Source organism: Triticum aestivum, chromosome 6A, assembly GCF_018294505.1.
Source record: "Triticum aestivum cultivar Chinese Spring chromosome 6A, IWGSC CS RefSeq v2.1, whole genome shotgun sequence".
NCBI classification, from domain to species: domain Eukaryota; kingdom Viridiplantae; phylum Streptophyta; class Magnoliopsida; order Poales; family Poaceae; genus Triticum; species Triticum aestivum.
In genome coordinates this window covers 318,185,177-318,212,421 of record NC_057809.1, presented here as the reverse complement: position 1 = coordinate 318,212,421, position 27,245 = coordinate 318,185,177, and the positions used below count along the sequence as shown (strand labels likewise).

The following is a 27,245-nucleotide window of genomic DNA, read 5'->3' as shown; positions in this document are numbered from 1 at the left end:
ATTTATATGCCATATCATCTTTCACTTGTCAACATGATGCCATGTGAGCAAAAAACACTTACCAATCATCATGGGGCTGTAATTTAACCAGTATCAAGAGTTTAAGGTGTGCCATAACCGGTTTTCCGTTCAGGGTTGAATCTTAAACCATGTGGTAGGTTTAGAGTTGAGGAGTGGAATTCTCTCATGCATATATCATGGAATTAGACATTAACACCAGTGTCATCAATCTAGATCCAGAATAACCCATCGGAGACAACAGTTTAACGGGCATTATCCTTTACATGTCCTACGGTTCCGGTGTTCAGTTCTGAATTTCAATTCCCTAGCTCTGAATTACAATTCCCTGCTTTTGTGCATTGATCTACAACTATATATACATGTGTGTAGACTAAATGTTACAGATATGTACAGCAGCAGCAATACCTTTGATGAATGGTAGTATTAAAGACTGCTTCGGCAAAAACTTCACAGCACATCAGTGGGCCTAAGAACCATCCAGTCTCTCATCTAGGCATTCTGCCCACTTGGTTGAATGGTTCGGTCAGATCTATCCTCCATCCAAGAATGATGCCAGACGACCAAAGGACCATCCATATATAATATGAATCTCAGGTATTATTTTTCAAAAAAAATGAATCTCAAGTATTATCCATCATTACCATCAGTCTGACTCAAGTTTCTTAAATCGCCTTTCCCACTCCCTAACTTCATATTTCTGATCCAATAGATCCTTTTCGGTTGTGTAGACAATCTCCCCTGGTGTAATCACCTTCCACTGAGCCATGTCGCGTGCACTGAGCAACTGAAAATTTATGCCAATCAACAAAAAACAAGTGTAAGTTGCTAGAAATCAATAAGGCAACCTAGCAAGGCAATTTGATGACAAGATGACAAACAACTCCGATTGATAATACTAACTAATAATGAAGCATGCTACAAGAATATAACGCGATACTATCATGATTGCAATGTATTTTCACTTTATACCAACAATAGCCACTCATTGCTGGAGCCTGTAGCTGTTGAAAGAGATGATCAAGTTGCATAATAATTCTATTTGCTGTTGTTAGTTTAGCCCGTCAAAAGTGGCACTCTTTTAGAACCTTATGATGCATGGGAACCTGGGAGTAAACAATCGACACCATTCAAATTTCGGCCTATCAGGTTCAAAGCGAAATGCTCTGGAATATACCCGGCTTTCTCCAAACATGTCATTTGTGTGTAAACAGCAACCACATAACTTCTGTTGAGCTAAAGTTTGCTGGACTTTAGAAATTTTCAGGTAAGTAAAACAGAAAGCTATACACTTTTAAGGCTCAATCTGCGGTTGCTGAACTGTGCTGTGTTATGCTTATATTATAATCTGCTGCGTAAAGTTAGGCACGAAAGTAGGCAAAAATGGTCAAACAAGGGTGGGGCAAACGGGATTGTGAGAACCCACCGCAATGCCAAATGCAGCCTAATCGTTCTTACCTTTCTTCTGAGAGAAGGTTCTGGCGACAAAAGTTCCTGGGCTCTCTCTTCTCTAGCCTTGTTCCTCCTTGCAATGTCATTGTTGGTCTTGCGTAGCAGCAACCATCTAAATAATGGTATTGCAAAAAAGGAGCCAGCATATATCTACAAATGGTCACATGTTTTAAGAATGAATGAATGATCAGTAATCATTAATACTACCTCCTTTCCGGTTTATAGGGCTCAATTTGTAAATCTCTCCAACCAAGGTAGATGGTAAGTGGTGGAATAAATTTCGTAGTTTGCAAAAAAAAAATACTACACTTTTAATTACAATGCATGCATGCATGACCATTAAACGACCAAAAACTTCAACATGCATTGGTTAGTTTTTTCTTGATCCTTGCATGCAGTGATTTAATGCATCTTGAAATCTGAACATGTGATGATGAGTAGTAGAACTGAGACTTATAAAATGGAAAAACAAATTTTTTTGAGATGAGCCCTATAAACCGGAAAGGAGGGAGTAATATTCATCAATATGTCATCAATAATATTCATCGTATGTTTAACACATAATTTAGAAATCAACAGTTTGCTACATACACATACAGAAGTCAGAAATGCCATTCAGAAAAGAGAAAGGGCTCATGATTTCTTTCAGACATATGCCTTGTACAATGAGTAATGAAGGGGTGTGTTTAGTAGCTGGTATCACCCTGACATGGCTATTCTCCGATGAGACATGCTGAGAGTATACAACCTGATGTGTTTGGTAGCCGGTATCCACTGAGACATGCTGAGATAAGATGTTATTTGTTGAGGCATGCTGAGACAAGAGTTTGTTTGGTAGGGTGTATCTCTTGGACTTGGTACACAATTCTAGTAAGATTTTAGCGTGAAACAAATACTCCCTCCGTCCCAAAATAAGTGTCTTGAGCTTAGTACAAATTTGTACTAGAGCTAGTACAAAGTTGAGACACTTATTTTAGGACGGAGGGAGTATATCAGAAATATTTGAACAAAGACAAGATCTTAACAAGAAAAACATATTGCAGAACAATCTATGTTGCACAAACTTGGATTCAGATTCGTCAACATTGCTCTGCAAATTCTTGCAGAGTGTAAAATTCACATCAAAAGTCTGGGAGTTATAGATTCAAATTTCATAAGTACCAAAACCATTAGACTAAACCATCACTAGGAGGAGAACATCATCCCTCAACACAAGTACCAAATAAGCAGCATACAAACACTGTCACTGTTTCTGGATAATAAAATATAGTGTCATCTGGATGTACAGTAATATAGTACGATCTAAGCACTGTCACCTGGATGTCTGTAATATACTGCAGAACTGAACATAGTGACTCTCCACAGGATGCGATTCATTTAGAATGCAACTAAATTATAGATTGCCAGCTATTTCTGTAAATATTCATTGAACATTGAACACCTTTTCTCCAAAGCAATGCCTATATATTGTCCTCACTCCTCAGTCCTCCCCAATTAACTAAAGTTATATGTTGTTACTCTTCGATCATAACACACGAAGGAGAACAAAAAAAAGATACAGCGCCAAAGATACGGATTCACCCAACAATCAAGAACAGAGGGAGAGGTAGAGATCTGGAAGTTTCTTGCTGCCTGCATAGAGATAGGGGCGGACCCAAGATTTTGGATATCGGTATTCAAATAGTATTTTTTAAATAAAATTAATCAAAAAGCGGATTTTGGCACCAAAATGATAATTTTGTCTAAAAACTTTACTTTTGCAAAATCTATAAAGAATATACCTCAAACATTTTTTTACTGTGAAAATAATTTCTTGTCAAGAAAAATTAGCCATATAGGTGCAATTGGAATTTTGGCCAGGTAAGCGCACACTTTATAAGACAAATGATCTTATGCTCAAGAAACATAGAAACAATTGCTAAGATATATATAGAATACTAGTAATTGTGTATGTGCAATGCGCGTTAATATTAGGCAAAATATTAATTAGATTATACATTAATATTAGGCAAGATATTAATTGCATATTAATAGTAGGTAGGATATAACTACTTGATTAATGTTGATGTCGATATTAGGCCTCATATTAATTAGTGGAAGGTGCTAAACATGTTTAATGCTAAACACCGGAGCGACATAGAACGTTGGATAGATGTAGTTGAACGGGCGAGATTTGTTGGATCTCCACAACTCGCTCTTTTTATATTGGTATAGATAATGGTAAAATGCTCATTGATATATTTACCAGGAAAATAAATACAAGCAAAAAAGTGCTAGTATTAGAAGGCAAATGATCTTCTGCTTAAGAAACATAGGAGCAATTGCTACGACTATAGAACATAAGGGGGAAATGCTGATCAGAATAAATAATCTCAAAAATGCAAGCAAAAAAGTGCTAGTAGCAGGTATTGAACTCCTGATCGCTTATTTCAACACCTTATAGTCAGAACCAGCTAAGCTAAAACTAGATCATGTTGTTATTTCTCTTTGTTTTCTAATTATATAGAGAAGTACATATTGATGTTTTCCACAAGATTTGGGTATTCATTTGAATACCCATGGATTGTGGTGAGCCCGCTCCCACATAGAGATCGAGACCAAGAACGGAAAAGGAGAGGCAGAGCACAGAACCCTCAGGCAGGTAGACTTCATGCTCCCTTCTTGTTGGGGATGGAGAACAACCAACAGCGTCGTACAAGTGAGGTAGACGAGGGAGGAGCACGACTGCTAGAGGAGCTAGTGTCGGAGGAGATGAAGCAGAGAACGGCAGCAGGAGGAGCTTCAGCAGGGAACGGCAGCCGGAGGAGCTTGAGCAGGGAACGGCAGACGGAGGAGCTTGAGGAGCTTGACCAAGGGACGGCTAGAGGAGGTCGCGTTCGGAGGAGTTGGAGCACATGATGGCATCCGGAGGAGCATGAGCAGGGGTCAACAGCCAAGGAGCTAGAGGTAGACGGCCGGTGGGGCCGAACGAGATCCTCTAACATAGAGGAAACTACGTCAAAGGGATGTCCGACGCATAGGACCGTCCATATCGTCATCCAACGGCAGGGAGCAAACGGCCACAGAAACAGAGTCCAACAATCGGCCTACACAAGGACGTGGTGCTCGCTTGGTGCCTCGCACGACGGCGAGACCTCGACGGCGTGGTGCAGCCATGGGGTTCTGCGACCAGGCGAGCTCTGCAACGTATACGCATGTTCACGCGAGTCTAGGGTTGCAAGGGAAGGAAAGAGATGCTCACGTCCATAGAGCTGTCATGCCCGGCGAGCAGTGAGCAGCTGGCTGGAACCATGGATCAATTGTGGTTGGCCTGCCGCCTGTTCAGGTAGGATGTACCCCGTCCCGCCTACAAGCGCCGCCGTCTACCACGTGGAGCAAGCGACGGACGTCGTCGACCCGTCCGCGGTGTGGGTCTGGTGCTTGTCCCTTGCAGCCCGGTGGTGGACGTGGGTGACACCGCCAATGAAGCCTGGCTGCAGGTCGACCAGCCCTAGCCTCAGTGGTGGACGTGGGTGCTTCTCGATGTTGCGGTTCTGCGCAGAGACTATCTTCCCGGCAATGGACCACGATGAGGAGCCTCATGTGCAGAACATCTCAAGGACATCCACGCGGACGACTTCATGTTCCATCACACCTACCAAGTTACCCCGCGCTGGTGCACTCAACTCGGGGAGGAGAAACTTCGTGAACCAGAAGAAGCTCCTCGCCGGGCAACTCCATCGTGTTCCTGCACAGGGAGGGCAGCAAGGTCCACAACCCACATCGGCACCTACACGCCAAGCGAGTGTTCTGCGACAAGGACCACTAGAATGACCTGATATGGGGCAATGCCAGCTCCGGTGAAGGAGGCGTGTGGCGCCGCTGCCATAGCCGCACCATGCGCCGCCGCGTTGCGTCATTGTCTGACAGCAGGGCTCTCTATTTCTAGGCTGCACCATGCCGTCGAGATCGTGCCGCCGCCGAAGGCACAAACGAGTGCCACATCACTGTCTGACCGCAGGGCTCTATTTCTGCAAGCATTTGCTCCGTGCCATCGAATGGCGCATGAAAGGTCCTATGCGTCGGGCATCCCTCTGACATAGCTTTTTCTATGTGAGAGGATCTCGTTTTTGCTGGGCGGGTGCGGTGTGGCTGAACTAGGATTCTCTGACTTCAAGTCACCGGACTTGAGGATGGCTGACATGTGTGACCCACAAGCTGGCCAACATGTCAGCTACACAAAGTCAGGTTACTTTCTGGAGGAGCTCCATTTTTGGGATAGAGCTAGTGAGAGGTGGCGGCAGGGAGGGGGCGGCGGGGGAGGGAGAGAGATGTTGCCCGATGGGGTGGGCCACGCTTGTGCAGGGAACTGGGTGGGTTGCTTGGGTTTTGTGGTGGTCATGGCTATCAGGCCTTTGCGGTACAAGGTGGGCATGGCTTGCACGGCTCGAACATGCTACCAAACAACTTAACTCTTGTATCAGTGGGAATATCTTACTTGTAAAACCTACCAAACACACCCAAAAGGAATGGCATCAACCCATTTATAAAGAAATAAGTTCAGTTATACCTGAAGCAAGGGAAATAACTGCGCAGCAAATGAGATAAGCCCACCAGGTGTCATTGTCATTTGCCTTCACAATTAATATTAATTTAGTAGAAGAAAATTCAATTAAACAAAATGATACTTTGAAGGAAAGAATTATAATTCGTACTTCAGTAAGTTTCCCAGAATTATGACGCCAAAAAGATTGAGTCCTCCCAAACCAGCAACCATTGCCCTCTCTAATGCATTTGCTTCACTGTAAAATAACCAGATTAGAATACGAAAACAGCAGCAAGGCCACAGGACATAGTGCAGATCTCAAGAATGACAATTTAGAGCTCATGAGTGATAACCAATACCCTCTAGTGTGTCAAACGAAAACACAAACAATTGTTATCTCTAGGTCTGGAGTCCAATGCAGTTCATTGTGTAATGTGAGATACCATTCCAAGATAAACTTTGAAGCACAAATATGCCAATTATACAAGTTCAGGGTGAAATAACAAGAATTTAATTCAGAGAGTAATGCTTCAAATGACTAACGGTGAGTAGCAACCTGAATTCCCATGGTTTCTCTTCCATAAACTTTTCAACGCCACTCGACATTGTAGACCATCTTGTACCAACATATTCCCTACTCCCACCTCCTTTCGAGGAAGCAGTGCGTTGCAGCGATGGGAATCGATAAAGAATGTTTCCCTACATAGAATAATGATTATATTTTTAAACATATTTGGCATTTCATAGTATGATCAATTCAAGCAACTTGTGTTTAAGTAATTGTTTTTAAGGCGTCCCTAAAGCGTCAGAGGGCACCCTCCGACGCCTTTGGCAGCGTCTTTGGCAGCGTCGAGCTCGCCTTAGGCATTGAAGCATTTGCAGCATCCTAGGCGCGTAGAGCAGCACCTTCGACCAAATTGGACACCAACCAGCATGGGAAATACACGGCTCACACGCACTAGTAATAGGAGGGAGTGAGAGAACCGAATTGGTCCATAGTGCACGCTTGAGAAGGAGAGCTCTCTCTCCTCTCCGGACCTTTGGCAGTGGTTGGCGACTCGAGTGAAGATCATCCGTCCACGTCTCCGATCTGTGTCGTCTTCCTTACTGCAGGGCATCCTAGGGTCATAACCATGTCAAGAGCCTCAACAAATGACACTCGTACCATCAAAACAAAGGTCAATCATCTCATTTACGTGTGTCAACTCGCTACTTTCGAGGATGGTATATGTCGGGCTGTGGTGTGTGTGTGTGCGTTTGCGCGCTATGGCCCAAAGGGACCATACCTGCATCATTTATATGTATAGCAGCTGAGAAAGAGAATAGTGATGATCACAAATGTTTGTTCTTATTCACCCCATACATTACATCAGGAAAGACTTGCTCGTTTTATCAGAAGTAACGTGCCCCATTCTACAATGCAGAAGCATCACATCATTACTCTAACACCATAGACACTGCATGGTTCAGCACCTCACGATCCATGTATCATAGCCCATTATGCTTGGTCCCAGTCCCAAGCTTCCTCATTGTATGTCTCTCCTGAATTAGACGTATTTTTCGGTCAACGGCTACCCGGCAATCTAAATCATCAATCAAATGACTCATTGACACAAGATTGACTGGAAAAGCAGGAACATGCAAAACGGATGAAAGTTCAATTAATGGTGTGCATTGTACTGTGCCAACACCTTTAATGCCTTGTGAGGTGCCATCAGCTGTTTAATAGTTTCTTTATTTAATAGTCTCTTTAAGTGTGGGTGGATATTTAGTATGAGCCCTGTATTAGTGTGTGTGATTGTGCTCATATGTCTCCCTTCCTATTACTAGTGCGTGTGAGCCCTGTATTTCCCATGCAAGGTAATCTCTGGGTAAAGGACGACGCTAGCTATGGTTATCACAGGCAGTGGTCTAGGAAGGGTTATGAACATTATCTGCTTTTCTTTAAGCCTTCTTAAGGCATTTGTTAAATTGTACCTGTCTAAGGTATATTTTTGCTTCCGTTGTGATAGCTGCAACTTGGTCGAAAGACCCTTGTTAAATTTGACTTGTTGGAGTTGTTAAATTTGACTCGTTGGAGTCATTGTATATATTTTGTTGCAAATCTTTTGTAGAGTTGTGTTTCAATACCTGCCATACCAGCCAAATAGCATGCATGTTGCGTGTATGGATATAGAATGCACGTTGTGTTTGGTGGGCGTCCTGGGGTCGATACTATGCATTTGCTAGCGGAAGTGCTAGATCTGTATAGTGCACTCCCAAGGCGTTACATCATTGCCTAGAAGACAAAGAAACAGACACCATTTTACCGTGCAAGCGTAGAGGAGCTATGGCTCTTTTGATTGTAGAGGTGACTTGGTTACTGTAGTTTGGTGTTTCTGTCATTACACATACTCCCTTCTTGTCACATACTCCCTTCTTGTCAGACAGTATAGGTGCTACAAGTATTGCACGCAACCTTGTGAAGCATGAGCTCACCAAGCTGGCGGCTCCAGGAATTTGCAACCAGGTATTCATGTGTACTCATTTTGCCAAAATCATTGTTATTTTTCGAAAATTGTCACTGTTTTGTAAAAATCATGGGTATTCACATGAAGACCAAAGAATACCCCTAGCGCCGCCCCTGTATTGGTGTTGATGCTTCTTTTGTGCGCTCAGGTGGGCAGGATCAGGTTATTGCTCTTTAGTTTGTGTCTTTCGAGTTATAGTTGGCGGGTTTCTTTACGAAGGCCCACACCCTCCAAACTCAGTGTTGCAGATCCATCAAGAGTTTGAGGGGGGTGCTAGAGTTATATTATGTTTCCACGTAGACTGTACAGTTTCCCCGAAGTCTAAGGGGCTCTCCGCATATTTGTCACATGCACATTGTATACATCTTCGCGCCAAGATCTTACTCGACGAGCTCAAAGGCATATTCCTAAGGTATAACTCCTTCCCTTTGAGCGATCTTAATATGAGCTTTCATGAATCGGCTACAAATAATTGTTGTTTCCTTATTTTTGCATGATACATCTCATGAATAGAGGAGCAACATTGGAGAGTGTCCACATAAGGATCAAGATGATGAGCACATGGTGAGCGTGAAGTAAACACTCGCCGGTCTATCTCCTTCCCATTCGTCAAGGATAACTCTCTTTCACACGTGGGGGGCGGGGACCAAGGTCTCCAATCGATTCCTTTCCCATGGAGATAACTCTTCCAAATCGGGCACGACTCTCCTTGAGGGGGTGATGCGGGGCATCCTAGTGTCATCACCATGTCAAGAGCTTCAACGTCAAGTGACACGCATACCATCAATACAAAGGTGAATCTTCTCCTTTATGCGTGTCTACTTGCTACTTTCGAGGGTGGTATACTACTTGACCCTACTACGTTTTGCACCTTTAGGTTCGAGCCAAACGACGTATGTGCAATGGAGGAGATAATGGGCAAGAGCTACTACACCATTCAGTGTAGAAGCCGAGACAAAACCGCAAGACGGAGCAGGCCGAGGACAAACGCGGCAGCACAGCCCGACTGTCCAGCTTTGGGACTTCTCGCCAGCATCGTAGACCGAGAGCACCCGAACAGCGAGCCACATAGCCCGGGTCACGCCTCGCCCGAGCCAGCATAGGTGGTCGGACTGTTCGGGCCAAGTCGTCATACTATTTGGGGTCTAGACGAGAAGCCCCGGTAATGCGGAGCATCCTACGGTTATCCCCATGGACCTACCTTCATCTTCCCAAGTGCCAAGTGGACCGATGACACAAGCACGTGCAAGAGCTATCGAGACCGAGGCGACATCTCTCCTCAATGAGCTTCCGTATGACCCACGTGAGACATGACTACTACCTCAAGCAGGAATGCTATGTGTGCTTAGGTACGAGGAAGACCACCCCGGAAATGCGCGGAATGAAGACCAAGTCCCCAAGTACACGAACGATGAAGCACGACGAAGGAGACCGCTGAAGTCTACAACGGCCGGACATCCAACCCCTGGCCCGAATATCCGGCGCCCCAGCCCAAAAGCAACCGCAACAGAGCAGCCGCCGCGAAGTCCCATGACCCGAACACCCGGCCCCCGCCCAGACATCCGGCCTGATTGCTCCGGACATCCGGCCCCCGCCCGAAAATCCGGCCCAAGCACACCCGAGAGCCATAGAAGTTTGGCCAGCTCCAGCCCAGAGATTCGACCCCCAGCCCGGATATCCGGCCCGACACAAGCCACCGAACATCCGGCCCCCAGCCCGGGCATCCGACACCTGCCACTGCTTAACCGGGCCCGTGTATCCCCTCTTTCCCCCTCTCATCTCATGGAACACTATATATAGACCCTCTCCTCCTAACTAGGGTTAGCAAAGGTTTAGCTCATTTGAGATTGAGTTTTGCTCATCCACTTGCCACTCCCATGGAGTTCAAGGCCTCCATGTGAGATGATCCCATGAGTGGATTCAAGACCCCTTCTTAGGGAATATCCTTTTGGATTCAAGACCTCTCTCCTTCGAAGATTGGGATGAACTAGTTCCTCTTTTACCCTCTTGTGTCGGATTTCCCTCTATGTGTATGTGGAATTAGCATATGTGTGATTGGATCTTGTCTACTTAAGTGCTCATCTTGTGTTTTTCTCTTGATTTGCTCTCTTTCCCCCCTCCAAGTGTGAAAAGATCATGAACTTAGGGTTCCACCCTACATCATCTTGGATCAGAGCATAGGTCGATTCACATCTTCGAGTCCCTACCCCTCCACTTTCTAGCCCCGATTTTGTTTGTTTTTGCCTAATTTCAAAAATCCCCACTAAAATAGCCATACCAATTTTTTTGTGATTTGTTGGTTTGATGATGTTTTGTTGATTTTGATCCATGGATTTGAAGTGTTGCAGGCGGATCTAGCTTCCCTCTTCCTTACCATTTCCATCCACGGAATTTCTCAAATTTTGCTCGAAATTTTTCGTCCCCCAAGTTCTTCCACGAAGTTCATCCAAGGATCTTCAACCTGAAACATCCAGCCCATACCCCCGGCCAGACGCCCGGACATCCGGCACCTCGCAGCCAACATCTACACCACCGCCCCACTTTGTCGAATTTTGACCGTTTTCCCATCTTCTGCAAACCACCACCGACTTCCGCAACCAACCGCAAATTTGCCACCTTTGCCATTTGAGAATTTGAGTTTGCGGTTTCCGTATCCTAACGTGTTTCGACTACTTAGGAACGGTTCGTCATCGACATCACCGCCGCTCAATTTCTCCACGGAGTCACTTCGACAACAACCACTTCACTATTTTGACACCCAAACCGTAAGCAAGGATTGTAACCTCGACAACAATCATAGTACATCTCCCTGGCCATTGCATTGTTAACCCCGAGCCAATTTTGTGTTTCCTACCGAGACTAGCCGTCAAGTATTGCCAGGTAACGCTACTTGTGAACTTCAGTGATACACGTTCCGCATAGCTATCATAGTGTGCATATATCATCGGATCAACTCTTGTGTCATAAATGTTCCCGCATATACATAATTGCTATCTTGGTTCGAGCATTTTGCATAAATGGCCAAAGGAAAATATCAAAAGTGAGAAAAGCTTTTAAGCAAAAGAAGAAGGAAAACAAAGAGTTTGCAAGCAATAGCCATAGCATCGCCACATTGCATATCAAATTGTCATACTTGATCATCTTGGATCATCGTGAGAGAATCACCGGGAACCATACATACGTAGCATAATCGGGATAGAAAGTCGTTACGTTTTGTCTCTCATAGGTTTTTCTGCACAAGTTTCGTATCCGCCTATTGAGCAATCATGCTACATCTCTTTAGAGTTGTGCAACAAGAGCATTTTTCATGGATTCCACATTTTGTGCTCATTCCTTGGTTGCACAACCCCACTTATCTATCCGTGTGTGTGTTTCCGTGTCACTTTGTGCCCCTCATTGCTATTGGTCTTACTTGTTTCACTTGCGAATTTGTGAATCTCTTTCAACATTATTGAATCTTGCTCACAATTGCATAAATTTTGTGCCACTATCCTCACCAAGCTACTCCAAAGGCTTTACTTGTGTAGGTGTGAGATTGGCAAGATCCAGTACCAATTGTGCTACTTTCATAATACCATGTTGGGTAATCATTGATTCATCTTCAACATTGGATAAGGTACATTTGGTCTAGTTCTTTCCTTTCTTCCGCTCACATTTTGCTTCAGAATGATAGATAGGCCAAGCACTTCTTCGAACCCACTCTTCAATGAGCAAGACGCACTAAACGACTACATCACCAAGGTTCAACTCTTTGGCGCTCAACGAGCCTTGCATCAAGCAAATGAAGCTTTGGGCGACCGCATCAAACAACTCGCCACCGACACGCAACAATCTGAAGCAAGAACACCGGACTACCTTGACACCAAGCTATCAACTCAAATGGAAAACTTTCGCGCCGTGATGGTCAGCCATGCTTCCTCGACGTCGTCATCATCAAGAGCTTCCTCGACGTCGTCATCATCAAGACGACGCCACTCAAGCCGACACTCATCGGACACCTCTTCGGATGCAAGTCTACCACAAGTTCGTTCTCATCTTCGATACGACTACCAAGATCATCAAGCTTTGCAAAATCCATTCCATGGCAATGGTTTACAAGACCGCCTTTGAGAGCGCGAACGACATCGTCGCCAAGAACAAGACGCCATTAACCAAGAGCAAGCTCGACAACGCCAACGCCAAGAAGAGCAAGACGGCGAAGCTCTCCGACAAGAACAACAATGCCATGAGGAACAAGCACTTGAAGCTCAACGTGCTCTACGCGAAGACACGCGCCCCGTGCAAGAGCACAACCGCCGTACGCGCGAAGAAGAAGCCCTCTGATGGGAGCAACAAGAGGAAGCCACACATCTTGAGGAGCGCCAAGAAATGAGGAACGGAGCACGTATCCCACGCCCTCAACGCCAAGATAATCAAGCGGAGCACGAGGAGCAAGCGGTTGAAAACCCACCTCCACGACAAGAGCGACATCACCATTGTCCCCAACACCATGAGGAGGAACGCTACAGCAAACTCAAGTTCAACATGCCTAAGTTCTCCGAAAGCACCGATCCCAAAGACTACCTCTCATGGGCATTTAAGGTCGACAAGATATTCCGTCTTCACAATTATGAAGAGGAAAAGAAGATCGCCATGGCATCCCTTGAGTTCCAAGACTATGTTATCATTTGGTGGGAGCAAGGCATCGAGCGACACCGCGAGAAAGGCGATCCACCCATCACGACTTGGAATCAAATGAAGGAGGTCATGAGAGCTCGTTTTGTGCCTACACACTATAGCCGTGATCTCTTCAAGAAGTTGCAACTCCTCAAGTAAGGCACAAAGTCGATTGAAGACCACTACCAAACTATGGCACGCTTCTTGAATGGACTCAACCATCCTATCAAGAAAATTGACGATTTCCATCCTTACACAAACCTCCTCAAGCTAGTACATCAAGCGACCAAGGCGGAGCGACAAGTACAAGATGACTTCACGTACTTCAAGTACTCTTCCAAGACCTACATCATACACTCAAGCTTCAACGACTACGACACCTTCTACCTCGACTAAAGCTCACCAAACACCGGTGACACGTCAAGCTACAAGAAACCTTCGACATCTTCGAGTCATCCTCATACAAGCAACTATATGCCAAGAGCTTCATCATCAACTGCTCCAACAGATGAAACTGCCAAGACAAGTTCCATCCAATGCTTCACTTGCCAAGGCCGTGGCCACAAGACATGCCAATGTCCCACTCGGCGCACCATGATGCCAATGATGACAGCACCTACGACTCCATGAGCGAAGAAGAAATGGAAGCACTTGAGCACGTGGCCATGCACCTTCAAGTGAACGAAAATGAAGACGCTCAAGTCTTGTGACAATCATTCGAGCCCCGCTTTAGGCCCAGTTCTTTTGCCAGAATCTGGGGATTCTCCCAGAATCCGACCCCTACCCAGCTTCTCCCAGAATCTTTGAGCCCCATTTGTTTTACAATTCTATCCAATTAGACCATAACTAGATAGGATTGTAAAACAAATGGGGCTCAAAGATTCTGGGAGAAGCTGGGTAGGGGTCGGATTCTGGGAGAATCCCCAGATTCTGGCAAAAGAACTGTGCCCTAGTTGTCTCCAAAGTCTTGACACTTCAACACCAACAAGATGAAGACCGACGATGCCACATCTTTCATACCAAAGCGAGCATCAATGGACCTTCCGTCAAGGTCATCATCAACGGCATTAGATGCCACAATTTGGCAAGCGGCGAGTTATGCTCCAAGCTACAATTGACTAAGAAGAAGCACCCTCACCCCTACAAGGTCCAATGGCTAAGTGACTCCGCCACAATTCAAGTTGAGCACACCGTTCAAGTGTCCTTCAAGATTGACGCATACGAAGACACATTGGAGTGCGATGTGGTTCCCATGTCCGTATGCCATCTCCGCCTAGGAAGACCTTGGCAATTCGACCACGGCGTCATCCACAACGGACGGACGACCAATCACTATAGTTTCAAGATGAAAGCAAGGAGTACATGCTTCGACCCATGTCGCCAAATCAAGTAATCACCGACAAGCAAGCTTCAACCCATCGTGGAGAGACTAGTGAGTGAGCGAACCACCAAAAAGAGAGTGTGCGCCACAAGCCAAAATTGAGCGACTCCACGATGAGCGACAAGAAAAACCTAGTGCTTTTAGCCACCAAAAGAGACATAAGGGATGTGAGTGAGAGCCCATCGAGTGTTCTTCACTTTGTACTTGTGTGCAAAGATGAATTGGTGCGGACTAATACTTCACAACATCTTCCTTTGGTTTTGTCTCATCTATTACAGGAATTCGCGGACGTCTACCTCGATGAGCTACCTCCAAGACTTCCTCCACTTCGCAAAATCAAACACCACATCGACCTCATCCCTGGCGCACCTTTACCGAACAAGGCACCGTACCGCGTCAAGCCCGACGAGACCAAAGAGATACAAAGGCAAGTACAACATATCATGGAAAACGAGTATGTACGCGAGAGCTTAAGTCCATGTGCCGTTTCGGTTATTCTTGTGCCTAAGAAAGATGGTAGTTTTCGGATGTGTTCCGATTGCCGTCTCATCAATACTATCACCGTTCGGTATAGACACCCCATTCCAACCAATTTCTTAAAAATTAACCTTAAAAGTGACTACTATCAAATTCGCATGCAAGAGGGTGACGAATGGAAAACGGCTTTTAATACCAAATTTGGCTTGTATGAATGGTTAGTCATGCCTATGGGCTTATCTCAAGCACCTAGCACTTTTGTGTGTGTGATGCACTATGTTCTTAGCAAATATATTGGAATTTGTGTTGTGGTATACTTTGATGACATACTTGTGTTTAGTCAATCTCTTAAGATCATGTCAAACATCTTAGGGACGTCTTGCAAGTTCTTAGAAACGAGCGACTTTATGCTAACAAGGAAAAATGCACTTTTTGCGTTGATAAGCTTATTTTCTTGGGCTTTGTTGTGTCCTCTAAGGGTGTTCAAGTTGATGAATCTAAAATTGACACTACTAAAACTTAGCCACAACCAACCAATTTGCAACAAGTGTGTAGTTTTCTTGGCCTAGCCGGATTCTATCATCAATTTGTTAAGGATTTTAGCACTATTACCATTGCACGCATTAAGTAAGAAAAATGCACCATTTGTTTGGGGACCTTCTCAAGACACCGCATTTCATGAGCTTAAAAACTTGCTTACACATGCTCCATTACTTGCATTATCAAATTTTGATAAAACTTTTGAAGTGCATTGCAAAGCTAGTGCTAATGGCATAGGTGGCGTGTTAATGCAAGAGAAGCGCCCTATCGCATACTTTAGCGAGAAACTTCCCGGAGCGCAACTTAATTACCCCATTTATGACATGGAGTTCTATGCTTTAGTGAGAGTCTTGCATGTGTGGGAACATTATCTTCGCTCTCGTGAATTTGTCGTCCATAGGGATCATGAGACGCTTAAATACCTTAAGGGTCAAACAAAATTCAAAAAGCAGCATATGCCAAATGGAGTGAGTTCACCGAGTCTTCTCCTTATGTTATCAAGTATATCAAAGGTAAGGAAAATGTAGTGGCGGATGCTCTTTCCTGCAAATGCTTGCTAGTAACTCAACTTGAATTGGAAGTTATTGGATTTGAGCACATTAAAGACTTGTATGCGCATGATGTTTCATTTGCAATTCCTTATACCAAATGGCTATCTTATGCGGACTAACAAACTATGGCCCTGTTTGGTTCGGCTGTGGATTTCTAAAAGCAGCTGTGAAAAATCCATTGTGGAAAAACAGTTATGGAAAAACTGATGTGAAAAAGATGTAGGTCATTTGACAAACTAGCTGATACAGCTTTTCAGATTTTGGCCTGCAGCGGAATCAGATTTTGGAAAGCACGTCCTGGGATGCTTCCGCTTTTGGTTCAGATTTTGGCAGCGGATTTCTGGAATCGGATTCTGCTGGGTTCACCCTTTGGTTCAGATTCTGCTGCGCGGCAGCGAAATCCGTCGATAAAAGCTGAACCAAACAGGGCCTATGTATACCCGATTCTTCTCTTCGTTTGTTGCTTTTGCAAGAGGCTCGCGGTTGAGAACTTATGGGACACTTCGTCCATGACAAGACCTTCGCCACGCTCACCAAGAACTACTTTTGGCCAAAGATGTTTTGCGGCGTCTCACGCTACACCAACCGATGCTCTACATGCCGCAAAGCTTAGTCTAAAGCTCAATCCCATGGTCTTTATATGCCACTTTCTATTCCGTACCAATCATGGAAGACATTAGTATGGATTTTGTGCTTGGTTTGCCACGAACTCAAAAAGGCAAGGATTTGGTATTTGTCGTTATGGACCGTTTTTTCTAAATGGCGCATTTCATTCCATGCAACAAGATAGACGATGTTTCACATGTTGCAAACCTCTTCTGTAGGGAAAACTTGCAATTACATGGAGTGCCTAAGACTTGTGTCGGACCGCGACGTTAACTGAAGACGCTTTGCGCCAAGCTCGGAATCAAGCTACTATTGTCATCGTCATATCATCCACAAACCGACGGCCAAACGGAGGTCACCAACCGGACGCTATCTACTCTCCTCCGCGTGTTGATCAAGAAGAACATCAAGGAGTGGGAAGAATACTTGCCCATCGCCGAGTACGCCTACAATTGAGCAAGAGATTCTATTACCGGCAAATCCCCTTCGAGGTCGTCTACGACTTCAACCAGTTGTACCCATTGGACATCCTACCGCTACCACTATAAGAGCATCTCTAGCAGACCCCGTATATGCCACAATTCACAAAATAATCGCCAAAATACGGGTCCGCGCAAAAAAAAGTTGCCCGATCAGACCCCATATCAGGCCGCGACCTATAAAAAAATTTGCGGGGTGCGGCGCCCTCAACCTTTAGATTCACAGGGTGGGAGGCCGACCCAAGCTCGCCCCCTATCCGCAACGAGATTTGGCGCGAAGGAAATTTCCGCGCGGCCGTTCCCGCTTCCCACCGCTTCGCCGCCATTGCCCCGCCTCCGCCCGCTCCAGTCCATCTTCCCCAGCCATTCTTCGCCGCCATGGAAGCCTCCCAGCCGCCCCCCGTCACCGTGGATGTCGCGCACGCGCAATCCCCTCCAGCAGATCTCGTCGCCGGCCATGTCACTCCCGCCGTCACTCAAGGCACCACCGCGCCTGTCCGCAAGCGGCAGGGCAACATCGTCGTGCGGGGTGGAAATCCGGCTGGCCCTGCCGGGAAGGCATGCGCACCCGGCGCCGCCGCCACTGCATGATCTGCCCCGCCGCCGCCAGAGAAGAAGGGCAAGGTTTCGGCCGTGAAGCGCAAGAAGGCTCCTACAAAAAGGCCGGCGACTTCATCCTCTCCCTCCGCCCCGACAAGGGGTACCCCGATGATGCCCTTCAACAGTGTTGCTTCCACTGCAAGCGAGGTGTTCAACGAAATGGCTGGAAGGTATGCTTCTTCAATTTTTTCTACTTGCTTCGCTTTTCGCCATTGCGGTAGCTCGTGACTTGATGACACTAACTATGGTGCCGGTTCAAACGATGCCACTACCGAGTTCGTCAACTTGTTGGACACCAATACCGTCGACATCGATCAAGCCCCGACCGCTGATTTCGGTTACAATGAAATGGATGGTGGCGTGGATGGTCACGGTGGTGAAGATGAGGTGGAGGAGATAGACGAGGGGGTGTATGACCAAGCGCAAGCAAAAAAACGCATGAGATCGAAGAACTACACGCTGTTCGAAGACCAAATCTTGATCAAGGCTTGGAGTGCGGTGTCTCTTGATGCGTGCACCGGCACATTTCAACCTGCCAAGAGGTATTGGCAAAGGATCGACGATCAATACTTCCGCATGATGGCAAGGTATCCCAATAGGACTCCACGCACCTTTTGGTCACTCCAAGTTCGTTGAGACGTTATCAAGCCGATTTGTAGCCGTTGGGCTGCTTGCTTGGAACAAATTCGCAATGCACCTCCAAGTGGAATCGTGGAATCCGACTATGTGAGTTCATTTTCGCGTCCCAAGTTGTGCAAATCATTTGTAGCATTTGAAGTGATTGCATCATTTGACATTGTTTAACTTGTGTAGGACAAAATTGCCCAACAAAGATGCAAAGACATGGAAGCTTCCAAAGGCAAATTATTTAAACTAGAGCATTGTTGGGAATTGCTAAAAGAGTGTGAGAAGTGGAAGTTGATTGACAAAGAATCCCCACCGAAGAGAGGTTCACTTACGAACATGGATGATGATGAAGATGATGATGGCCCACGAAACTTGAACAAGCCCGATGGAGACAAGAAGACAAGGGGGAAGATCAAGAGGGAACACGAGGCATCGAGCTTGCGGGACAAGATAGATACCATGGTGCAATCAAATGAGTTAATGTTGGCGAAGACATTGGAGGCAAAGAAAGAGTTGGCCGAGAAGAAGGCACGAGAGAAGCAAGAGAAGTGGCAATTGCTCAAGGATGAGGGGTTGCGCAAGGCGGCCATTGAGGAGAGAAGAGTCTTTGCCAATGAGACCAAAGCCATGGCCAAGCTTCTTGCCAAGGAGAACAGGATCATGACATTGAACCGCGATGACATGGACGACATCACCAAAGAATGGCATGATATGGCAAGGAAAGACCTCTTGAAGAGGAGGATGCTAGCGGCGGCAGGTGGATGTTTCGGTGCCAGTGATGTTTTCCCACCAGGAGTTGGAACCAGTGCCGCTGACGCTTTCAGTGCGCTCGGCGATGTTTTCGGTGCCGAAGTTGGAACAAGTGCCGGTGATGGACTGGGAGGCGGCGATGGCATCGATGCGGTGGTGCGGAGTGAAGATAATGACGACGGGTGAAAAGCGACCAAGATGATGATGGACATGGTCGTTGCTTTTGCATAAGTCCTTTTGCGTTTGTCATAGAAAACTATACTTTCATTTGCGCGCGAACTATGTTTTATTCTTCGAATTTAAACTCAATTGTCGGAATCGATGTCAAATTGGCTAATCTGCGGTTTTCGGTTCTGTTTTACGGGTCGGCTACGCGGGGTCTACTCAGCCGCAGCCTGCGTCGGCCCGCAAACCCGTATTTTCGTGAACTGTAAACGAGTTTTGCGGGTCGGCATTTTACGGGGTCTGCTGGAGATGCTATAAGAGCGCATCAACATGAACGCGCGTGCACAAGCAAGTTACCTTAAGAAGGTGGATGAAGATACACGACGAACGATCGAGAACCAAGTGCACCGCCTCGCTACCAAGCTCAACATCAACAAGCACCCCATGGTGTTCACCCCCGAAGATGTTCTGTGGCTACACCTACGCAAAGACCGTTTCCCCAACGAGCGCAAGTCCAAGCTACTACCTCGAACCGATGGACCATTCAAGGCGCTCGCACGCTACAACGACAATGCCTACAAGATCAAATTGCACGCAACAAGTACAACATGAGCAACATCTTCAACATCAAGGATCTATCTCCTTTCCATGGCGATGAGGATTTCGATGCGAGGACAAATCTTCCCGATGACGGAGGGAGGAGGGGGTGATGCAGAGCATCCTGCGGTCATCCCCATGGACCTACCTTCGTCTCCCCAAGTGCAAAATGGACCGATGACACAAGCACGTGCAATAGTTATCGAGACCGAGGTGACATCTCTCCTTGATGAGCTTCCGTATGACCCACGTGAGACATGGCTACTATCCCAGTCGGAATGCTATGTGTGCTTAGGTACAAGGAAGACCACCCCGAAGATGCTCGGAATGAAGACCAAGTCCCAAGTACACGGATGATAAAGCACAATGAAGGAGACCATTGAAGTCTATGGCTGTTGGACATCCGGCCCCTGGCCTGGATATCCGACGCCCCTAGTCCAGCGGCAACCGCGGCAAAGCAGCCGTTGCAAGTTGCCAGGACTCAGACATCCGGCCCGACTGCCCCAGACATCCGGCCCCCGGCCGAAAATCTAGCCTGAGCACACCCGAGAGCGACAGAAGTTTGGCCAGCTCCAACCCGAACATCTGACGCGACGCGAACCGCCAGACATCCGACCCCCAACCCGGGCATCCGACACCTGCCAGTGCTTAACCGGGCCAGAAGCCCATGTATCCCCTCTTTCCCCCTCTCATCTCGTGGAACACTGTATATGGACCCTCTCCTCCTAGCTAGGGTTAGCAAAGGTTTAGCTCATTTGGGATTGAGTTTTGCTCATCCACTTACCACTCCCATGAAGTTCAAGGCCTCTATGTGAGATGTGTTGGGTTCTACGTTAGGGGCATCGGCTGCAATATAAAAAAATCCTACGCGCAGATCAACCAAGAACATGCTACGGGAGATGGATCACGGATCGTTACCACTAGATGCGCAATGTCGTGCAGCGGAAGTGAAGTCGGGGCAGCGCGTCTACGGAGTCGTCTCCTCCTCGTCCATCTCCAACGTAGCCGATCAGATCCCACGAACAGATTCACCGGAGCAGCGCAAGTGCACCGCCTCTAACAGTATCCGCGTGTGCAAGAGATACGTCATGCGGCGGACTACTAGGTCCGATCACACAACCAACGGCGAGTGAAGGTGGCTAGTTGCAACACTTGCAAAGCCCTAATGACGGCGCCAAAGCGATCAACCGAATGAATGGGCCGCACTCCCACTATATATAGGCATCCGTCGCGGGCTCAGCACTTGGGCCTTGCATGGATCCTAAAGCCCAAAGTCTGTTCGGCCTGGATCCGAGTCCGAGTAGGATCACATCTGACTCATGGAGTCGGTTCCGGCCTCACGGGTTCCTTCCCTTAAGCGAATGACCCCTTAGGTTCAAGTCGGCTTGGTCACAGGTCGGATCACCTCCGACCTGCTCGACTGGTGGCAGCCTCTAGCAAGGCGTGCGAGCCACCAAGTAGACAATGAAGCCGATTGGCGAACCTGTACAACATGTCACACTTTTGTTCCCTTTGCCACACGATATATGTTGTCGGGCTCAAGGCAAGTCTGCCATCCTTGTGCTAGCCTGACCTCTTTCTCATTTCAGTGATGCCGACCACAAACCGGATTATCTCATAATCCTTGTCGCATGGCCATGCTTATCTTGGTCGGATCATACGAGGGACCCAGAGTATATCTCTCTTGATCGGAGGAGCAAATCCTAGGGAAGATCCTTTTGGATTCATGACCTCTCTCCTTCCAAGGATTGGGATGAACTAGTTCCACTTATCCTCGTGTGTTGGATTTGGACCTTTGTATCCCTCTATGTGTATGCGGATTTAGCATATGTCTGATTGGATCATGTCTATTTGAGTGCTAATCATGTATTCTTCTCTTGATTTGCTTTCTTTCCCCACTCCAAATGTGAAAAGATCATTAACTTAGGGTTCCACTCTACATGACCCGGACAAGTCCATGGACTATCCGATGTCAATGCTTGCGTCGGCTAAAGCTCCAGGCCGGGATTGTCCAGGCCATACTGAACAGGATAGGCCATACCCAACCGGATTGTCTGGTCGCCTGCCTGTGTGCAGTTCTGGGCCAAAGGCCCATGTATCCCTTCCGCACTTACCCCTTTGTTGGCTAGACTATATATACTCCTCCCCTCCTAGATTTGTGGTTAGGTAAGAATAGATCTCATTGATAGAGCTTAGGTCATCTTCCTCCCCTTATAGGATCCTCACCTAGTGGGATCAAGAACTCTCAAGGGAGAGTAATCCATTGGAGTACAAGAACACTTATATGGGTAAATACTCAAGGAGTACAAGGCCACTTACGGTGAATGCTCTTACAAGCACAAGACCTCCTTCCATGGAGAAGAGTCCCCATGTGTAATTCAAGTCCTCCTTATCCTAGGACCTCCCCTAGTGGGATCAAGAACTCTCAAGGGAAAGAGAATACTTCATTGGAGTACAAAGCCAGTTATGGGTAAAGACTCCAAGGAGTACAATGCCACTTCCGGTTGAAGGCTCCTACGAGCACAAGACCTTCCATGGAGAAGAGTCCTCATGTGTAATTCAAGTCCTCCCTATCCTAGGACTTGCGGAAGAAACTCCCACCTCGTTCTTGCTTTCCCTTGGATTTGTAAGAAGTCACATTAACCATGTGGTGTGGATCTACGATACAAGAGGGTGTTGCCTTGGCATTACTAGTTATCCACGAGTTTTTCCTTTGACCTTCGTGTTTTTGTTGTGTTCTTCCTCATAAACCTCCACTTCGTGAAGATCGAGCCACCCTCACTATTCTCCTTGTATCATTGTTTCTCTCTGATCTCAGCTCCTCTGGCGCAAATCCGCCAGCATCCTGCTCGGTCGCTACTCTCCAGCCTCTGGGCAGATGTGAAACACTCCCCCGACAGCTACAAGGTATGGCTTCTCTTCCATCTTCCCCAGCAGTTGCAAGATATGGCTTCTCTTCCGTTCTCTTCTTCCTCCTCTCTCTTCTGCCAACCCTCCGTTTGCTCCTTTTCTTCTCCGCCTCTACTTTTTATCATCTACATCTGCTAGCTCCATATCCATCCGCATTTGCTTCCTCCCAACATCCGCTTCAACACGACTCCACCCACACGGTCATAGCTCCACCACCGCTTCTCTCCTTCATGCTTGATCTGGTTGCTCTAGTAATTGGCTCTTTTCTTTTTCTTTGACGGCTGATTGGCCCTCTCTTAGTGTTGCTGCAATAGCCAAGTGTCCCTGCTCTGATGTATCCTGCGACTGGTAATGCTTATGATATGTCAAATGATCCTAGGAGAAGAGCTACATCCTACGATCCAGCTTGGAAGTATGTGCTGGCAAAATTTAGAGAGGAAATATTTACACTCGTGTATGTTGTCAGGAAAGATAGTTCATGCCACAGTGAGAAGGCTGAAGCAGCACCTTTTCATGGGTATCAGCGATGTGGATAAGTGTGACAAGGCATCCGTCTAAATTAGCGAAGAGATGCGCAATTTCTTATACACAAGAAAGTTTAAAGCTATGGAGTGATATATAGACGAGTAGGATGAGGCCAAACTTCAAAGACACCATTTCCTCATCTACACAAGATGATTTCAAGCCTATGCTTTGCTAACAGCTACTCCGTATCATGTTATGTAACCTGTAGAGTTGTGGTGCACTTTATGTTAATGTTAGTTGTTAGATCTCCTGACTGGCTGCCATATATTACATATTTATGTGTGTAAGGTGCCACCTCGCTTTATGCTTTAACCACTTAGGGCATGTACAGTGGATGATAAGGCGGTCTTTTCTTATGTATTCCACGTCATTTAGAGAAGAAAATAAAGCATGTTATACAATGGATTATCTCTTAGTGTTATTTGTAGCATTTAATGTTATGAGATACTAAAATTATGGAACGGTTATAATTAAAACTAGTGAATGTGTGAATAAGATAAGATATCACATGCAATGGGGACAAGTGTTGTACTCCCTCCGTTCAGAATTATAATAAGATGTTCTGACTTTTTCTAAATCGAATGTATATAGATGCGTTAAGTGTGTTCGTTCACTCATTTCAGTCCGTATGTTGTCCATATTGAAATATCCAAAACGTCTTATAATTCGGAACAAATCTTTCTTCATAAGAGATCTCTTAGCTAAGAGAAGGCAAGACTTTTTTCTCTCTCTCTCTTCTACGTCACCAATTATCCTACATGGTATAGCTACACCATCAAAAACGCCCTTAAAAGGTGAGGTGGTGCTACAGAACCTTGCCTCGCCTTAAAAACATTGGCTTAAGTTCATCGGCAGTTATGTCGAGCATGTCATGTCCAATAAATAACGAGGTTGAAGGTGTCAGAATGAGAAGAGCGATATAGGGACATGTGGTTAATGATTTTTCTTTAATCAAAGCCTGAAATATACGAGAGGGAAGAGGTGGACCTGATCGTCAACTAAAGGATGTCCCTGGAAGCGTAAAAGAACTGGAAGAATAAATGATTCATCATCCTGTATTCAAGAGATAGAACGAATAAGATGAGATTCAACTCAATCCATAAATGGGGAAATACCTCACAATAGCAGTATCTCACAACACATGTCCTTTCAGAATATGCACCAGACAAACATTTCTAGGTTCGAACATCTATAGAGAAATAACTATTAACACCAATAACATCACTAATATTACTAGATCTCGTCATGAAACGTACTTTCATAATGAATAATAATTATTATGTTCGTCAACATATTCGCATAGAAATTGCCGGCTCTAGTTTCACCTTGTAGACTGTGACAATAGCATAAAGGACTTGGGTTACAAATGGGATGGAGATTACCTATTTATACATTTAATTAATTTACTATTCAATGAACGAGTGGAAAACTTAATCAGGTCTAACAGAAACAAGCAATACTTATTAGTGCTTTGGAACAGAAGTTATATGCCTTGGAGTTGGTTTGCTCTGCAGGTGCCGGTACATCAAGATACGGTGCCAGTTCTTCTGCCGTAACAACTCCACCATTCGATGAAATATACTGCCCAATCTGTGAATTTATTGAATGAGACACTTGAAATTTGCTACTGGAAAAACTAATAAATAGTAGTAACTGGTTCGGAGAACGTCAAATAGAAGCAGCTACATGCTGAGAAAGTCTTTACCATCTTCCACCTTCTCTCTTCAAGCCCGTCATTAGGATCACCATTCCCAAATACAAACGAGAAGACCTGCACAACATTGATCAGACAATATACAATTTAATCCCACCTGTGCATCTCAGAATTACACAAACAAAATGAACAATCATGTCAAGCCAGTTTAAATTACAGATTCAATAAAGCTCATCCCCTTATCTTTTTCTACCCGCCTCCTCCTGGAGGAACCTGCATCCAAGTACCTGGAGGAGAACACATGAGATTGTATCGAAAATGATAAGAATCTGTACATAACTGATTTACATTCACATGGGAAGTTATATATTTTACCAGATCCCCAACTAAAACAGGATACTTACCAAAATAAATCTGTTGGGAGGAACATCGTAGAGCCATAGGATCTGCGCCGCCTTCCACGATTATCTTCATCACTGCTATAAGAAGAGTAAGTGCTATCACTGGAAGGGGGATAGGGGATAAAAGATTATCTTGCTTAAGTACCTAAACACAGAAAATTATACAATAATAATGCGCAAAAAAATGCTGACAAAATCTTCAAAACTTAAGGGCATAATGGCATCTACTGTGTATCTTATCTTGGGAGGTAAAGCATATAGTAATCTGTGCACACAAACTCTACCTTGCAATAGCATACATACCTCGAGCTTGAGAGAATGGCAATGATGGTAGCATATACAAGCACAATGGAAGCAACTAGTGCTGTCCCAAAAGACACCCGCGCCAGATACGCACCCGCTTCCTGCAAAGAGGCAGAACATAACTAAAATTAGCACCTGCTCAGATGAATTAAGACAGCTGGTTGCCTCTACGGAACACCTTGGCTTTATCGACCAGTGGCTCGACCCGCATTCTGAATGACTTGCCAGCGAGCTTCGCCCTGTAGTCTTCGGGGAAGACGTACAGCACCTCCCCTTCCCCCGAAACCTACACAAATCACAATAGTTCCACGCTCAGATCGCAGCCGGAAAGAAGGCTAGCCACGAAGTAGCGGGCGCCGCGGGGGCGGGGGGCACCTCCAGGAAGCCCCCGGTGTCTGCCGCGAGAGCCTGGAGCGCGCGCTCTGCCTGGTCAATCTGCAGGCCGGCGCGGGAGGCGACGTCGCCGATTGTGACGCGGCCGCCCAAGTAGTCGACGGCGTCCATGGCGCGGTCGCGCACGTCGGCGGGGAGGCGGTCGGTCTCTACGGCGCCCCCAAGGCGCGCGAGGCTCGGAGCCTCGATGGCACCTGCCCGCGCCTTCACAGAGGGGCGGCAAGGGGGAGGGAGCCGGCCGTTAGCGACGTGAAGGTGGTGAGGAGGCCAAGGGGTGGACGGAGAAGGGGATAGGAGGAACGGGGCATGGCGAAGGGGGCTGCGGTGGGCATGGGGAGGAGGGCGGAGGCGGAGGTGGAGGGAAAGGGAAGCGGCGGCGGTGGCGGTGGCGGTGGCGGCCATGGCTGGCGCGGCTGAGGTCTAGGAGGAGGAGATGATGGTGGGCATCTTGCCGGGAGGAGTGGCTGTGGAGGGAGGGGAAGGTGAGGAGGAGGAAGCGGCGGTGTGTGCTGCCCGTGGCCACGAGATGGGCACCCTTGCATCGTTTTTGTCTTTCCCTGCAAAACATAAAGGGCGTGTTTGGTTCCCTGCGTCTAAATCTGGGAGTGGTTTTAGAAAAACTGGTTGAAATGGTTTGGTTTTTTATTATGGGCTTGACTGGTTTAGGTTTTATTGGGCTGAGGCTTTCTTTAGTTCGGTTTGGTTTGGGTTTGGAGAGAAACCAGTTTGGGTTAGTTGGTTATGGGCTGAAACCGTTTGATGTATTATGGGCTATAAACTGTGGGTACAACCCGGTTCTCTGTATGGGTTCATTGCCTTCGACTGCTCCCCAACCCATGCGCCGCCCGTCTTCGCCCTCGCCGCCGCCCGCACGCCCCCTGTCTCTTCCCCCTCGCCGTCCCTTCCTTGCGCCACCGCCTCGCCGTCCCCCTGCGGCGCCGCCCCCTCCTTGGGACAGAAGATCCAGCATGAGCTACCCCGAGCTGGCCCTCCCATCGTTGCCGCCGCCCCTCCCCGTCCGTTAGGGTTGAGGTCGCCGGGCCGTCTCCGCCGCGCCACCTTCCCTCCGTCGGCAGCCGACAGGTACCCCTCTCTCTCTCTCTCTCTCTCTCTCTCTCTCTCTCT

General features: G+C 46.6%; 2 protein-coding genes across 7 annotated transcripts in view; one reads left to right on the top strand and one right to left on the bottom strand.

Annotated features, from left to right (window-relative positions):
* Window positions 1-166: 166 nt before the first annotated feature.
* Window positions 167-26,533, bottom strand: LOC123127491 (uncharacterized protein At5g03900, chloroplastic). Of its 5 annotated transcripts, XM_044547211.1 has the most exons (14): window positions 26,103-26,533; window positions 25,906-26,013; window positions 25,728-25,828; window positions 25,428-25,502; window positions 25,241-25,310; window positions 25,075-25,140; window positions 24,861-24,959; window positions 24,357-24,422; window positions 6,552-6,694; window positions 6,165-6,251; window positions 6,020-6,083; window positions 1,477-1,620; window positions 663-805; window positions 167-550 (listed from the first exon to the last, which is right to left on the bottom strand). In XM_044547211.1, the coding sequence occupies exons 1-13, from the start codon at window positions 26,520-26,522 to the stop codon at window positions 665-667; spliced, it is 1,584 nt and encodes a 527-aa protein (XP_044403146.1). In that variant the 5' UTR covers window positions 26,523-26,533; the 3' UTR covers window positions 167-550; window positions 663-664. The 5 variants fall into 5 exon arrangements, with proteins under 5 accessions (XP_044403146.1, XP_044403145.1, XP_044403147.1 ...); XM_044547210.1 differs by having other exon boundaries at window positions 167-805; XM_044547212.1 differs by having other exon boundaries at window positions 167-805; window positions 25,428-25,499.
* Window positions 26,534-26,698: 165 nt separating this feature from the next.
* The window catches only part of LOC123127492 (atherin-like), a 3,243-nt gene continuing 2,696 nt past the window's right edge, over window positions 26,699-27,245 (top strand). Inside the window, exon 1 of one of the 2 annotated variants that reach the window (XM_044547215.1) lies at window positions 26,699-27,050. In XM_044547215.1, coding sequence (XP_044403150.1) covers window positions 26,887-27,050 — 164 coding nt within the window. In that variant the 5' untranslated portion in view covers window positions 26,699-26,886. Of the gene's footprint in view, window positions 27,204-27,245 lie in introns of both variants that reach the window. The other variant, XM_044547216.1, reaches the window with a different exon arrangement.

Coding starts and splice junctions, on each gene's coding strand:
- LOC123127491 (XM_044547210.1), bottom strand. CDS start 26,522: ATGGCCGCCACCGCCACCGCCACCGCCGCCGCTTCCCTTTCCCTCCAC. Junction 26,014..26,102: donor ACACCGGGGGCTTCCTGGAG/GTGCCCCCCGCC, acceptor TGATTTGTGTAG/GTTTCGGGGGAAGGGGAGGT. Junction 24,960..25,074: donor AAGAGAGAAGGTGGAAGATG/GTAAAGACTTTC, acceptor ATAAATTCACAG/ATTGGGCAGTATATTTCATC.